The sequence below is a fragment of the Aptenodytes forsteri genome, unplaced genomic scaffold (genome assembly GCF_000699145.1).
Source record: "Aptenodytes forsteri isolate BGI_AS27 unplaced genomic scaffold, ASM69914v1 Scaffold184, whole genome shotgun sequence".
NCBI lineage: Eukaryota > Metazoa > Chordata > Aves > Sphenisciformes > Spheniscidae > Aptenodytes > Aptenodytes forsteri.
The window spans coordinates 3,241,713-3,254,805 of NW_008796078.1; the positions used below are offsets into that span (position 1 = coordinate 3,241,713).

Sequence of the window (13,093 nt, forward strand, 5' to 3'; positions counted from 1 at the left end):
GCAGGCGCGGGTCGTCCTGTCCTAACCGGCGCATCCCCCGTTTCGGGTGCGGGCCGTTAGTTAATGCCCGGGTCTTACCCGTATACGTGTTTAATTTCGCTTGTGCTGGGAGTCCTGATCCCCCTCACGGGCTGAAGCCCGCGTGGGGTTAGTTTCCAACTTGCGAGGGTGAAGGAAAACGATAATTTGAGATCGAGTCTCTCCTTTTGATTTGCGACGAAGTTACAGATTCCACAAAATGACCGTGGCGTTCCCCGCTCTCTTCACTGTACCCGCTCTACTTCCTGCAATTATTGTTTGTTGGATTTGCAGACCAGAAGTCCAGGTAGTGCAGGAGTTCTGGCAAACTCGTCCAGAGACGTGCGCTGAAGCCAGCGCCTGGCTGGCTGCGGGTAATAACAGCAGAGAGCTGCCTGCTCTCCAAGCATCCTCTCCTGCCAAGAGAGTAGAGGGTGAGATATGTTTTGGGGGACTCACTGGCAGCTGATGGTTTGCGGATTAGCTATTAGTGACACTCCCTTTCATGCAGCTTCGGTGGAGGTTTTAGGCCAGAACTATATAAATCTTCCAGTTTTTGATGTGGTTTTTTTTTTGGTGGGTTTTTTTGGTGTGGTGTTTGTTTGGGTTTTTTTTGTGTGAGTGTGTAAATCAGTCAAGGGAGAAGCCACATTTTGGCTCAGGAATTTCCAGTGCTATATAGGTTAATAATTTTTACCCATATTTGTATTCAGCTAAAACAGGATTTTTTTAAATTTTTTTTTTGCTGCTAGGAAACTAGCTGAAATGTAGTTACCGAGAGCCTTTGCATGTTTACCCAGTTGGTGTTATTGGAGTAGGAGACTTTTATTTTTGTTTCCCTTTTATGATCTATTCCAAATATTGCCAGGAAACATTTTTTTTTGGATCTTGCCTTTGGCTTGGAACTGCAAGTATGAGCTGGACAGAAAACTTCAGTGGTAAAGTAGGTCTTAATTTATGGAGAATGGCTTCCAGGGAATAAGACGTTTTGGGATTTCAAGTATAATTAGACATAGAATAATAATTTAATTATTGATTACTGCAACCGATAACATGGTACACAAAACCAACCCAGATGTGATCACTTTCTTTTCACAGTTACATCGTAGACTTTTTTTTTTTTGTCGTTTACTATTTCTGTGCTGATGATATTCTTTTTTTAATATACAATAGTAACTAACTTAAAAGAATTGTTTTCTGTCCTAGATCTCAGTTCTGCAGAGGTATGTGCAGACGCTTACCTCGTCATACTAAGTCATCCGTCCCATTGAAGTCAGTGGGACTACTAGAGAATGTAAAGTCAAACCTGCGCGTTAGTCTGTCAGCGCCTGTTGAGGAGGTCCTGTATCTTGCCATCTTCGTGCAGTTCCTCCTCACCCCTCAATTTCCCATTACTCTAGACGTATATACTGTGTTTCCAGTAGTCTTTTTTCCCATGCTTTACATTCTAGATCTTACTTGTTTTGTATTGTCAATATTATTTTGTGTGCCAAAGAAAATAGTGATAGTACATACTTGGATCCATGAGAATGTTTTTGTTGAAAAGTGAAATAAAATAAGACGTGCCTAGCTCTTGGCATTTATTTCCTTCAACCTCAGCTTTCTTTGGGGGGGTGGGGTGTATGTGGTGTCTTTTTTTTTTTTTTGTCATTTCATGAATGCTTGCGATATGTATATCCGTAGAGGTACTTTTCACATCTGCAGAAAGAAGTATGACATAATGGTACTGAAATTAGCAATATTCTTTTTTTTTTTTTTGTAATTAATTTATTCACACAAGGATAAAAATGTGTATTTTTTAGTTGAGCCTGTATGAAGATGTTTATGGTTTAACAATCTAAGCAAATAACCATTTTGCTCAATTTCTTAAAATAATTATTTATCAAAGATTTTGATTTTTTTTTTTTTTAATCATTTTAAGATTCATTTACTTACATATTGAAATTGAAGTTTTAGGCTCCATTTCTTTTGGTGCATCATATTTGCAAGTTGTAAGAATAATTGTACTTGCAAAACAAATATGTCTTGTAGACTCCATAGGATATGTTTCAGTGGCAATTCCAAGATGTGTCTTTGCTGGCTTCCAGCCTACCTCCTGGGAAGATGCAGTGACATTTTATTTTCTGTGTTCTGTGAAGAGCTGTGGCCTAGCAGTTGAAGGTTTTAACACTTACAGTAAGATACGGTTTCTCCCCTTCAGAACGGGTGGTGTTTGTTCTTCGGTCTTAGTGTCCAAGTACTGATTTTTAACGTCTAACCAGTTATTTTGTTTTATAGTGTAAAATCAAGCTTATTTCAGTCAGGCATTATCTGTTTGATTCACTATTTGAAAACCATCGCTGGAGATGGTACAGGTCCAGGAGCACCCATTGCCTGTGTCGCTGTGGTGGTAGCTGCTTTTTAGGATAATAAATGCTTCTAAATAAGTTTGAGAGTGTCTGATGTGAAATGTGTTGCAGAAGCATTATCTATTCCTTTGTCACTTTGAGTTTAGGATAGCAAGATATGTGCTTGAGATTTCCAGAAATCTAAATAGGAAAGAAGGACAAAATGAAGGAAGAGAAAGTAGAGATTGCCCAAGACTGCACAGGAGGTCAGTGTAGGATATGGTTCTGAAATGGCAGGTACTGATTATGTTCAGTTATTATCCTGATGTAATGAAATATTAGCTGCTCAATGACTCTGCCATTTTCTTATTTTATCTTCTGAGAATAGTGACTATATGTCCACTGCTCTTACATATAATACTGTACAAATTGGGTACTATGTGGCAGAAGAGATTATCCACTTAGACCAAGCTGTAGGTTTCCCTTTTTCATTCTAAAAAATGTTTTAACAACATTCCTTAATCTTAAATGCATTTTGAGTAAGTTATGTGTTAGTTAAATGTTGAAGAACAGTGATTACTTGCTTGTGAATGGACAGCTTTCCTTGGTAAGTTAAAGCGTATGAAGAGCGGCAATGTAAAATCTGTACATGTGGTGAATTCCAGTTAGATGTAGCGTTCTGCAGGATGGTGAAACTCATGATCTTTAACTTTCCCTGTATTGCTGTTCAACTGGTGACCAGGAGCAGGAGAGGCATAAGTGCGTTCCTCTGTTGATGGAAACGTGAAAGGAAGTGTCCTTCTCATTTCCTCTCTAGCAGTAGGAAGTTAAATGTTGGCAGCTCTTGTTCATATGAGTTTAAGGTTATAATGGAATAGCGTTCCTTGCAAGTACTTTGGAGAAAACCATTTTCCATTTACTTTTGTGTCTGCAAGTGATGTCTATTTAAATAGTGAATAATATTAATGTGCACTATTCCAGTAAATGTAAAGAGTAAATAGATTAGCTATAAAATAATTTGCAGGTGTTTGCAAGCATTTGTTTTCTAGATAGTTTGATTGAGAAAGGAGGAATAAAAAAGACAAGTTGGGCTGGAAACCTCCCCGCCTTTGCTGGATTTTAACATCTTAAATTAAGCTGTGATTCCATTTGCTTTTCCTTGGTATCAGTGCTGACACTAACTAGTCCCAGCCTTAGCTACTTTTCCCCTCCCAAACATTGTCCTCTTCAGTTGATTTGGCATGATTTTGGGGCGGGTGCGTGAGCCTGCTATGAATTGGAAACTGGTTTGGCTGAACCTCCCCAACTCTCTTCTTCCTAGGTGATCAGTTAGATCGGGAAAAGTGATGTAGTTCAGTGTGACCAGCTGCCCAGTATGGGGGCAGAATCAATGGAAGGTGTTGAAACAGGGCAAGAGTGTCTTACACCAGAGTTTCTTGTAAACGCTTTACCCTGAAGCTGTTAGTTTTTGCAAGGGCAGGGCTTTTATTTATGTTTAAGTTGTAGCTATTACAGTTGTAAAAATAACATTCAGCATTTGGAAGGCCGTGGATTGTCTCCTGGGTTTTATTGGCAGCTTTTGTGCTTTTGTTGCTCTTTGTTGTTTTACTAAATGGCATCAGTATTAATTAAAAAAAAAAAGTTTGTGTAATACAGCGTATTTTAAATATTTGTGAAATAACATGATCGTGCCAGTTTTACACAGAGATTGTGAAATTTGGGAAACTGAAGAGCTGGATTTGTGGGCATCTGCACTGCTGACAGGAAGAAAGATTGGGGAGAGCAGTCGTCTCTCCTCTGTTTTCTTTGGAAGCTGCCATGAAGCTGGAAGAAAATTTAAACATCAGAATCTGAGAGAGGGCTCTCTGCTTTGGCTTTCTGATAGGAATTTGTCATAAGTCTCATTTGTATGGTCCCGTGAAGATTTTTTTTTTTTTATTTTTTATTTTGAAGGTTGAGTAAACTTGACTAGACTCAGTAATGGAGCTTTGAGCGACCTGACCTCCAAGACTGTGGTTTGACAGGGCCGTATTTTACTGGAATGCCGTTTCAGCAGCCTGCATTGCTACTTCAGTTATGCTGGCACAATTCTTTGAGGGACCTGTGCAGTGAAAGTGATCCAGCTGGAAAATAGTCTGGCTTGGGGGGAAAGATAGGCTTCATGCAGAGTGGTAAAGGCAGTGAATTGGGAGTAAAAGGACCCAGTGCATTTTTTTTCTGTCAGTGTTTCAAACATGAAGGAGCTATCCTCATATCTCAAACATCATCAGGTGCAGGACAGAGCTTTGGGTGTGTTTCTTTCAACGGTTAGTTCAGTTGAGCTACTTAACATGATGAGAAGAGGAAAACATAATCCTGTTCCAGGTTTCAACACAGGTGGGCAACGTCTTCTGAAATGTTCCTCTCTGTGAATGTTAGAAAGACACTGTGATTCTGCTGAATCAGCTCAGCTGGTGTAACTCCTAGGGAAACAAAGTCGCCCCTTTTGTCAGGGCGGTGCAGATGGATGCAAAGTGCAGTGCTGTGAGAAGTAGTTTTTTTAATAACTGCTACTTAGAAACTGGCAGATAGCAATGCGTAATTTTGTCAAGAATCATCTCATCTTGTGCTTTGCGGGTACAGTTGCTTGGATGGTCAGAAGCAGTATGAAAGGTATGAACTAAATTTATAGATGGGAAGAGAAGACCTTAAAAATAAGAACTATTTTAGCAATGCATAATTTTGTCAAGAATCATCTCGTGCTTTGCGGGTACAGTTGCTTGGATGGTCAGAAGCAGTATGAAAGGTATGAACTAAATTTATAGATGGGAAGAGAAGACCTTAAAAATAAGAACTATTTAAGGAGGAGAATAATGTGGCTCTGCAAAGCTGCTAGTTGCTGTGGGATAAAGTTGGTCTAAAAGCTAAAACTGCTTTTAGAAGTTTTCAGAGTGCACCTTAGTAGAAATTCTGTTGCTCGGCTAACGTTTGGGGTGGCTTGCTCCACAGTGCCGTGGTCCCTGTTGGTGGGTTGGGGAGCGCCACTGTACTTCTAGCTCAGCGACTTTCAGACTTTTAATCATTGGCCTACTTTTCCACTGTTAGCCTGCAGAATCTCTGCGTGCTACCATGCATTGAAAGCCTTTCCAAGCAGTATCATCTGCTCTGTTGCTGGAGAAGCAGATTTGGGGTCTGATACTTTTCTTTATGTTCTTCCTCAGAATATTGTGTCTTAAGTGTCATTATACTGAGCGTTGGTACTGTTCATTACTGTGTGTGATGCCTTGTTTGTTGTCCTCCCTGTAAGCAGCTTCAGCACTCATCCCTGTTGGAAGGTGTCGCTTTCCAAAACTTCTGTAAATGACACAGATGTGGAGAACTGAAAAATGGTCATTTCATTCTGCTGTTACCAAACATCCACCTCCTCCCAAGCAGTGCTAGGTCTCAACTCTGTCAGTACACTAAGGCAGACGGCATTGTATCAGTCCACCTTTGAGACTTACCTTTTTAACTGCAGGTCTGAAATATTTTTTTTTTAAGGGTGGAATTGTAACTGATGTGTTGGTTGCCGCAGGGTGGCAGCTGGCAGCAGGAAGAATGCCATTTCCAAGCTCTGAAATTCTTTTGCACAGTGTCTTTCTTTTGTCTGTGTGATGTTGTGCTATACATTCGTAAACTGTCTTGGGGAGGACGGGTTTCCTTAAGCTACATTTTTGCAGTATGTAGAACTGTGGATAACAGATTACTGATTTGAGTGCCATAGGCAGTTGTGAATCACAAAAAAATCCAGCACCAAATACAGAGGAAAAATTTGCAGGAAGCAGTATTAGTAAAAGATGCTTGTGATATGTGCTTCCACGTGTATTTTAATGAACTGCTACTGATACACGTGAACTAAACTTTTTATTAACTTCTGCGCAAAGATGTGCCTTGTGAGTAATGTATAGTGTGGCAGATAAGTGGATTTGGGAGGTCTTTGAGAGTAAGACATAATCGGTGTTTTTGTTTGTTTTTCCTCCTTTCCCTTTCTTAAAAAAAACCCAAACATATATTCCTAGGAGCCTTTTGCTTCTGCCTTTTAAGGGTTGTATCTTTGTGTCTCTCTTTACCTTTGTGGACTTAGTTCTGGTTCTTGAAGTGCCGTCTACCATTTTTTCTAAATTGATTTGACCGTAAAACATAGGAGTATACTTGTCCAAACATAAATGTCTCTATCTTAATTGATGAAAAAACATGATGTAAAATGAAAACGAGGTCTAGTAAATTATCTTCTAGAGTAGCATTTGGTGCTTGTCTGTTTTGGAAGACTGGAGATGAGCACTGTATGTTACTATTTCTGGTAGAAACTATAAATTCCTGGTAATAAGGAGAAGTGCTAATGTTCTGTAACTAATGAACAGATTTCAGCTAATGGAAATGTTTTATTTGACTTAAATTTCAATCTAGATATGAATTGTGCATCAGGCAGTTATGTCTTAATAGTGGATGTTACGTCAGTGAGGTTTTCTGGAATTTGGGCATTACATAATTTTAAAAATGTGTTCAGTCCTGTTTGTTGGAGTGTTCTCCATCACTTAAACTCATTTAAAAACCTGATTTTAAAAAAAGCCTATGCAAATTTTGTATATACACTGGTTTATGTGTTAAAGTTCAGTTACAGTTTAAAGTAATAATATTAATTAGTACATACAAATTGGACTTAAATTAGTGTTCTTGAGGTGACCAGCTTCCATCTATGCACAAGATACTAAGAGCAGTTTTGGAAATGATTTTATAGTAAGGCAAATATAATCAAGTGCTTTATGTAATCTTTAACAGCTTTTAATGACAACTCTTGCAGATTCAGTGTAACAAACTTAATTTTTTTTTGTCCTTACAGTGGTGTTAGTGGCATGTTTATAAAATCCAGCTGTGGAAATTTAAATGTTTTTATGGTAGCAAGAGCAGTCTGTCTTTAATCCCTTATTTGCCTTATGTTGACATTGTTCATGCTGTGACCCTGTTCAGATATATCATTAAAATACAGTACATATATCTTTGTTCTTGTGTATTTGGACGTTGAAGTTGAAATGAAAATCACATTCGAAGAACTGAATTAAAAAAACGGAGGTTGTTTCTTTTTCTGTGCCTCACCTCCTTTTCATTCTCTCTTCAGGTCAGAGCGCCAGATGCAGTACACACCACTGGATCTGCTGATACACATGTAAGTCCAAACTATTTAAAAAAACAAAAAAACCCCACTCAAACAAAAAAATCCAACCAAACCCACAAACTTAAAATAGGCTTGTTCTCTAAAGAAAACTACTTGCTGCAGGCAGACTCTGGTGCATTGGGTATCTAATCTGTAGGTATTTGTAAATGAACCACTGATTTTTCATGCTTAAAAATATTCCTTGACACTTTCAAACAACCACTAGTGTAGGAAGCTCTGCTGCATGGTATTGCATTCATAACAGATACTTGAACAGGAAGAAGCTGTGAGGACTCTGTATATGTTTATCTCTTATACTGAGGAATAGTTCAAAATACGAGGTGATTAATCGTAAGAGTCGCTGTATATTATAATGTCTTTTTTTATACAGTTGGCTTCTCAAAAAGGACATAGTGTGGCCCTAACTTAATCCTTTATTTTTCTTTCTAATAGAATATATTTAAAGCAAAAGATAAGAATAATTACTTAGTCTTCTCCACCACCACCACTGAAGAGACCTTCTCCTGGTCCTGTGGTTGGTACGTTGCTTAAAGGCCTACCTATTTCTGAGCTAAAATGAAAACAGGCAGCGAGGGCCAAACAGAGCGTTAAAACCAGACAATTCATTCTGTGGTTTGGATTTTCTTCAAGATTTCAATTTGAATTTGTATATGAAAAAGTCAATTACCAGCTGTTAAATTGCTTGTAAGATAACATTATTAAAGTTGTGATAGCAGAAACTTTTCATAAAGAAGTAGTCCTTTTATTGATTTGCTTTACTTGCTACAATTTGGAAAATTACTCTTAAATCTCTCTTGAATATTTTGTGTTGTTGATGGAACTGGGACTTAAGTACTTTGCCTTCTTACAGTCAATGCAGCGTTATGTTTAATGGAAGTTTGCTTTCATACAGTGATTTGATTACTCAGCTAGAAGTTTTCAATTTGCTTCCATCATTTGCTTTACCCTTTTCACTGTATTATTTTCCATTTTTGAAGGAGGAAGGCCTTCAAGTTTTGTATAGCTCTGTTAGGAATTCTGTGAAGCTGCATATAGTTAATAATAATTGCCCACTGGAATATTGTTATAATTGCCTACTGGAATATTACTAGCAGGCACAAATTAGTTCAGTCCTATTGACTTTATATTGCTCCAGCCACTTTGAAGGTGTGTGGGGTTTGTTTGTTTGTTTGTTTGTTTTTTCCCCTGAGACCCTTTCTAAACTGAGGAGATCTTAGTGCCAGAACTCGTTATCTTACAGCTGCTTCCCTTATGTCACTAGAATATATATGCATGTGGCTGATCTGCAGGTATCCTGTAACATTACTGAGAGAGATTATTTCCTGATGACAGGATAAGCCTTGGGTAGGAGTGTGGTATTTGTTTTGTCTGCCTTGCTGTGCTATAGCAATATGCCCACATTTTGCCAAGGTTGTATATTGTTTGTCATACTGAAATACAAGCTGTCTTTCAGACAACAAGAAAACTGGTTTTTATTAACTTTAAAAACACACAGATGCATGAAAAGCTCCTGATAAACCTGTCACAGCAGCTCATGTTGACAAACATAGTGTTATAAACCAGATAACTCCACAGACAATGCCGTGTTAAGTTGTAACTGATAATTTTCCTTTTAATGATGAAGTAGGGAACATTTTTCAAAGAAATATGAGCTATTTTGGTCATACGCTTCGCACAGATCTAAGAGGTGTTTGTGATACTAAACAAGGATTATAAACTGAAGGTATTTCAAACAGTTGTTTTTCACAGTGCTTTTTCATATGTAAAAAATTCTGGATAGGAAGCTAATACTAGAAATAAAACTCTTTACAAAGAAAATTATTCCTAGAGGAAACTCTTTTTGCAGTTGGCATCTGATTTTTTTTTTTAATAATACAACAGTTAAGTTGTTCTTGATTGTTGATTGATAATACGACAGTTAAGTTGTTCTTATTTGTCTCGATGTTTTATTAAATTGAGTTTGTTTTTTTTTTTTTTAAAACTGTCATTGCAAAAGTAGTTTTCAGCATCACTGTGTAAGAGCATCAAAAATATTTTGAAGATAAAGGCTAAATAGTTTGTTTTCCTCTTCTGGGGCTTTTTTCTTGTTGTGCTGATTCTTTATGAATTACTGTGTTAAGCTAGGAGTTTCCAGAGAGGTTTCCTATCTCTTCTATCCTTTCCTTCCCATTGCCTGTGTCTTTTGAACGTAGTCTTCATGCTGTTGTCTTTCCTCTCTCAACGTTTTAGTGTCTTGTTAACTACCTAAATAGAATCTTAAGAATTCTAATTCCATATTCTCCAGAAATGACTGTTACGTGGAGTCCTTCCTTCATCAGAGTTTCAAGAAGGGAGGAATGGAGGTTAATGGAGGTTAAATTACCTAAAATAGAAAGAATCTAGGAGCTAAATGTGAGGTCTTTTGTTTTATTTAACTAGTAGCTGAAAACCTCAAGAATGCATTTTTCTTCTTCAAGCAAAAATACTACACTTAACCTTATTAATAACCTTAAATATAACACTTAACCTATTACAACTGAAATTTAGCACCCATTTTGTTCTTCAGTTACACCTGTTCAACCTTGCACAAACATTCTTCCGGCCAAAATAGGCAGAAAAGCTTTTAGAACTTTTCTTTGTTGGTTGTTTTTTTTTTTTCCTGGAAATTGCAACGATCAAAAAGGAGCTGTAGTGCAAAGCATGTATTTCCAAAGGTTTAGAAACTGTGTTGCGTAGTGATAAGGTCTCCCAAGCTCTTTCAGCAGCTACTCTTCAGATTTCGGCTGTGTTTGAATGGTGTATTAAAAGCTTTCTCATTAAACCAAGGATGATTTGTTTTTGAAAAAACAGATTTAACTTTTTTGGTTGTATTAGGTAATGGCAAGTTCAGAGAGAAGTACAGGAAGCGTTTTCTTTGTTTTGTTTAGGTTAAGTCACTTCAGGTAGAAAGTTTCTGGTCTAGGCCACCATAAAGACTAACATTAAACTGTTTACAAACCGATTAAAATAATGTTTGTTTTCTTACTGCTTTTGCAGCCTCTAATGGAAAGCAAACTTAAAGCATTCAGTATTGGCAAAATGAGTGCTGCCAAACGGACTCTGAGCAAGAAGGAGCAAGAAGAATTAAAAAAGAAGGTAACGGTATACAATGAAAATTTTACTTTGTATGCAGAGCTGAAATAAGCTTGCTTTTAGATTACAACCAGCTTTACCACCGAATTTCTTTATTTTGATAATTGTAGCTTTCTAAGAAAGTGAATTGTATTTTACATGTTTAATTTGTTCTTGGCATCCATGGCATTAAGATAGAGAGGAGGGCTTGCTTCTCTTTCCTTCTGTGTGAGAAATCAAGTTCTCTGGCTTCCTGAAATACTGAATTACAACAATCCATTGATTGTTGTATTGCTCAAAATGAAGACAGCCATCACGTTAGGTTATTTTCTGTTCTTCGTTTGCTCTCTATCATTGGATTTCGGTAATTAGAAAGAGTACCTGTCGTGTCTGAAATTGTTTCAATACACATCCTTGTTATTCTGTAAAACGTATTTTTGTCTAATGACTTCTTTTGGAATTAATAAAAACATTAAAATTTGATACTGAATTTTAGGATGCTCAGGAGCGTCCAAATTTTAGGGAGTATGTAGCTTGTAGTTGGTAAGGTGGAAGTTTTGAAAATTTTGGGCTTTGAACTTGACACAAACAACTCTTACTGCATTTCAGTGGGATATCTCCTGCTAGGTTGTTGGAAATACTAGCCTAAAGAAACGTGGTAGTGCTAAATTTAGTGTCTCACTCAACTTTATTAAGTCATTGAATTAACTTCTTTGGGAAATACATAAAAGTGATCCTGTTGTTAATCTCCTTCAGTCACATGTGTTGATCGTAATGGGTATGATGGAATATGTACCGTTCTCTGATGCTTAGGTCAACAAAGCTCCAGTCTCATAACGCTGGTCTTTCATATGATCTTTTCTATTTGGCATCTTTTGAATGTTAAATTGCCATGTAAACTCTTGTAAGTGAACAGTCATATTTGAGCATACAGGCCTTACTTGCTTTACATATTATGTGCTGGTTCTTCCCACATTTCTCAGAAATTTGAATTCTGTCTAAAATTGAAACTCATTTGATGCAGTTTGTAGCATGAACTCTAGAACATAAAAAGGAATGTCACATAGCTAATTTAAGAATAGCTGTCTAGTGAAGGTTGTTCTGTGATGATAGTAAATAGATTAACATTTGCTATGTAGGAGGACGAGAAGGCTGCTGCAGAAATTTATGAAGAATTCCTTGCTGCCTTTGAAGGAAGTGATGGTAATAAAGTGAAAACGTTTGTAAGAGGAGGAATCGTTAATCTATCTAAAGGTATAACTAATCTTTTTTTTTGGGGGGGTGGGGTGGATCATTTGACTTTGAGTAAAGATGAAGATTGGCTTTGAATTGCATTTTAAAAGTAATATGTTACATTAGAAGCAGCGAATGAAACTTGATGCTAAAATCTACTTTATGCTTTGACTCACTAGGTAGTGGCGTGATTTGTCTTTCAAACTTCAGAGGAAAAAATGCTTTGTTTTAAAATACCTAATCGTTGTTCTTTTTTGTCATATTAAAAGATGTTAAATTATGGAAAGTTTATATTATCACTTTTTGTTAATGAAATAATATATTGAATTGAATGAACAAGACTAAAGAAGAACAGCATTCTTTCTAATGAACAGTATTGTGCAGCATTAGTTAATAGAATTTGTTTTTGATTTGCCTTTAATTTCAGAGGAGCATGAAACAGATGAAAAACGGGGTAAAATCTATAAGCCTTCATCACGATTTTCAGATCAAAAAAATCAACCAAGCCAGCCATCTAATGAGAAACCTCCATCCCTCTTAATGATAGAAACCAAAAAGCCTGTAAGTTTCTTATTTGAATATTAACCCTATACTTACAAAGTATTTAGAAGTGCTTAGAAAAAGGTCTGTGTGGTCTTGCAGAGTAGTTTTATCTGCATTTATCACATATTAAAAGAAGGTGGAAATTTTGATTTGCTTAATCCCATAGCACATAACAAGATGATGAAATGCAGAGGTCCAGTAGCCCTGTATCCAGCATGATATACCTGGTACTGCACTTTGATTTGGCTGCTCTATGTTTTTACTGTGTTCCTGCTAATTGAGACAGACTTCTCATGAATACAGATTTAGTGACTGTTGCAAAGCAACAGTATCTCCAATCCTGAGAATTTGTGAACTTTTAGAAGCATTTCTTCTTGCTGCCATCTGTTTTTAGGTTTTTATAACTTAAAAAAAAAAAATTGACCTTTGCATTGATCCAAGTTTTTCTTGGTGAGGTTTTTTGAATTTTTTTTTTTGTGGTGATGTTTGAGAAGTCCCTTTAGCTCTTTGAGTTGTACCAAATAAGTTGTAGAACTTGCACATTTTTGAAGCTGAACACCTTGTTTTTATTTAATTTATTTTGACTTCTGCATGGTTTGATACATTTTTTGTTAAACTGAGATTTAATCATAAAGAGTAATGGAAATATTATGAACAAACTTAGTCTTCAAGTGCAGTGATAGTTACATAG

At 36.8% G+C, this 13,093-nt stretch overlaps 1 protein-coding gene across 1 annotated transcript in view; it reads left to right on the plus strand.

The window, feature by feature from the left end:
- Window positions 1-7,449: 7,449 nt before the first annotated feature.
- U2SURP (U2 snRNP associated SURP domain containing) overlaps window positions 7,450-13,093 on the plus strand; it is a 39,671-nt gene continuing 34,027 nt past the window's right edge. Inside the window, exons 1-4 of the mRNA XM_019474024.1 lie at window positions 7,450-7,527; window positions 10,552-10,650; window positions 11,766-11,880; window positions 12,287-12,420. Coding sequence (XP_019329569.1) covers window positions 10,558-10,650; window positions 11,766-11,880; window positions 12,287-12,420 — 342 coding nt within the window. The 5' untranslated portion in view covers window positions 7,450-7,527; window positions 10,552-10,557. The remainder of the gene's footprint in view (window positions 7,528-10,551; window positions 10,651-11,765; window positions 11,881-12,286; window positions 12,421-13,093) is intronic.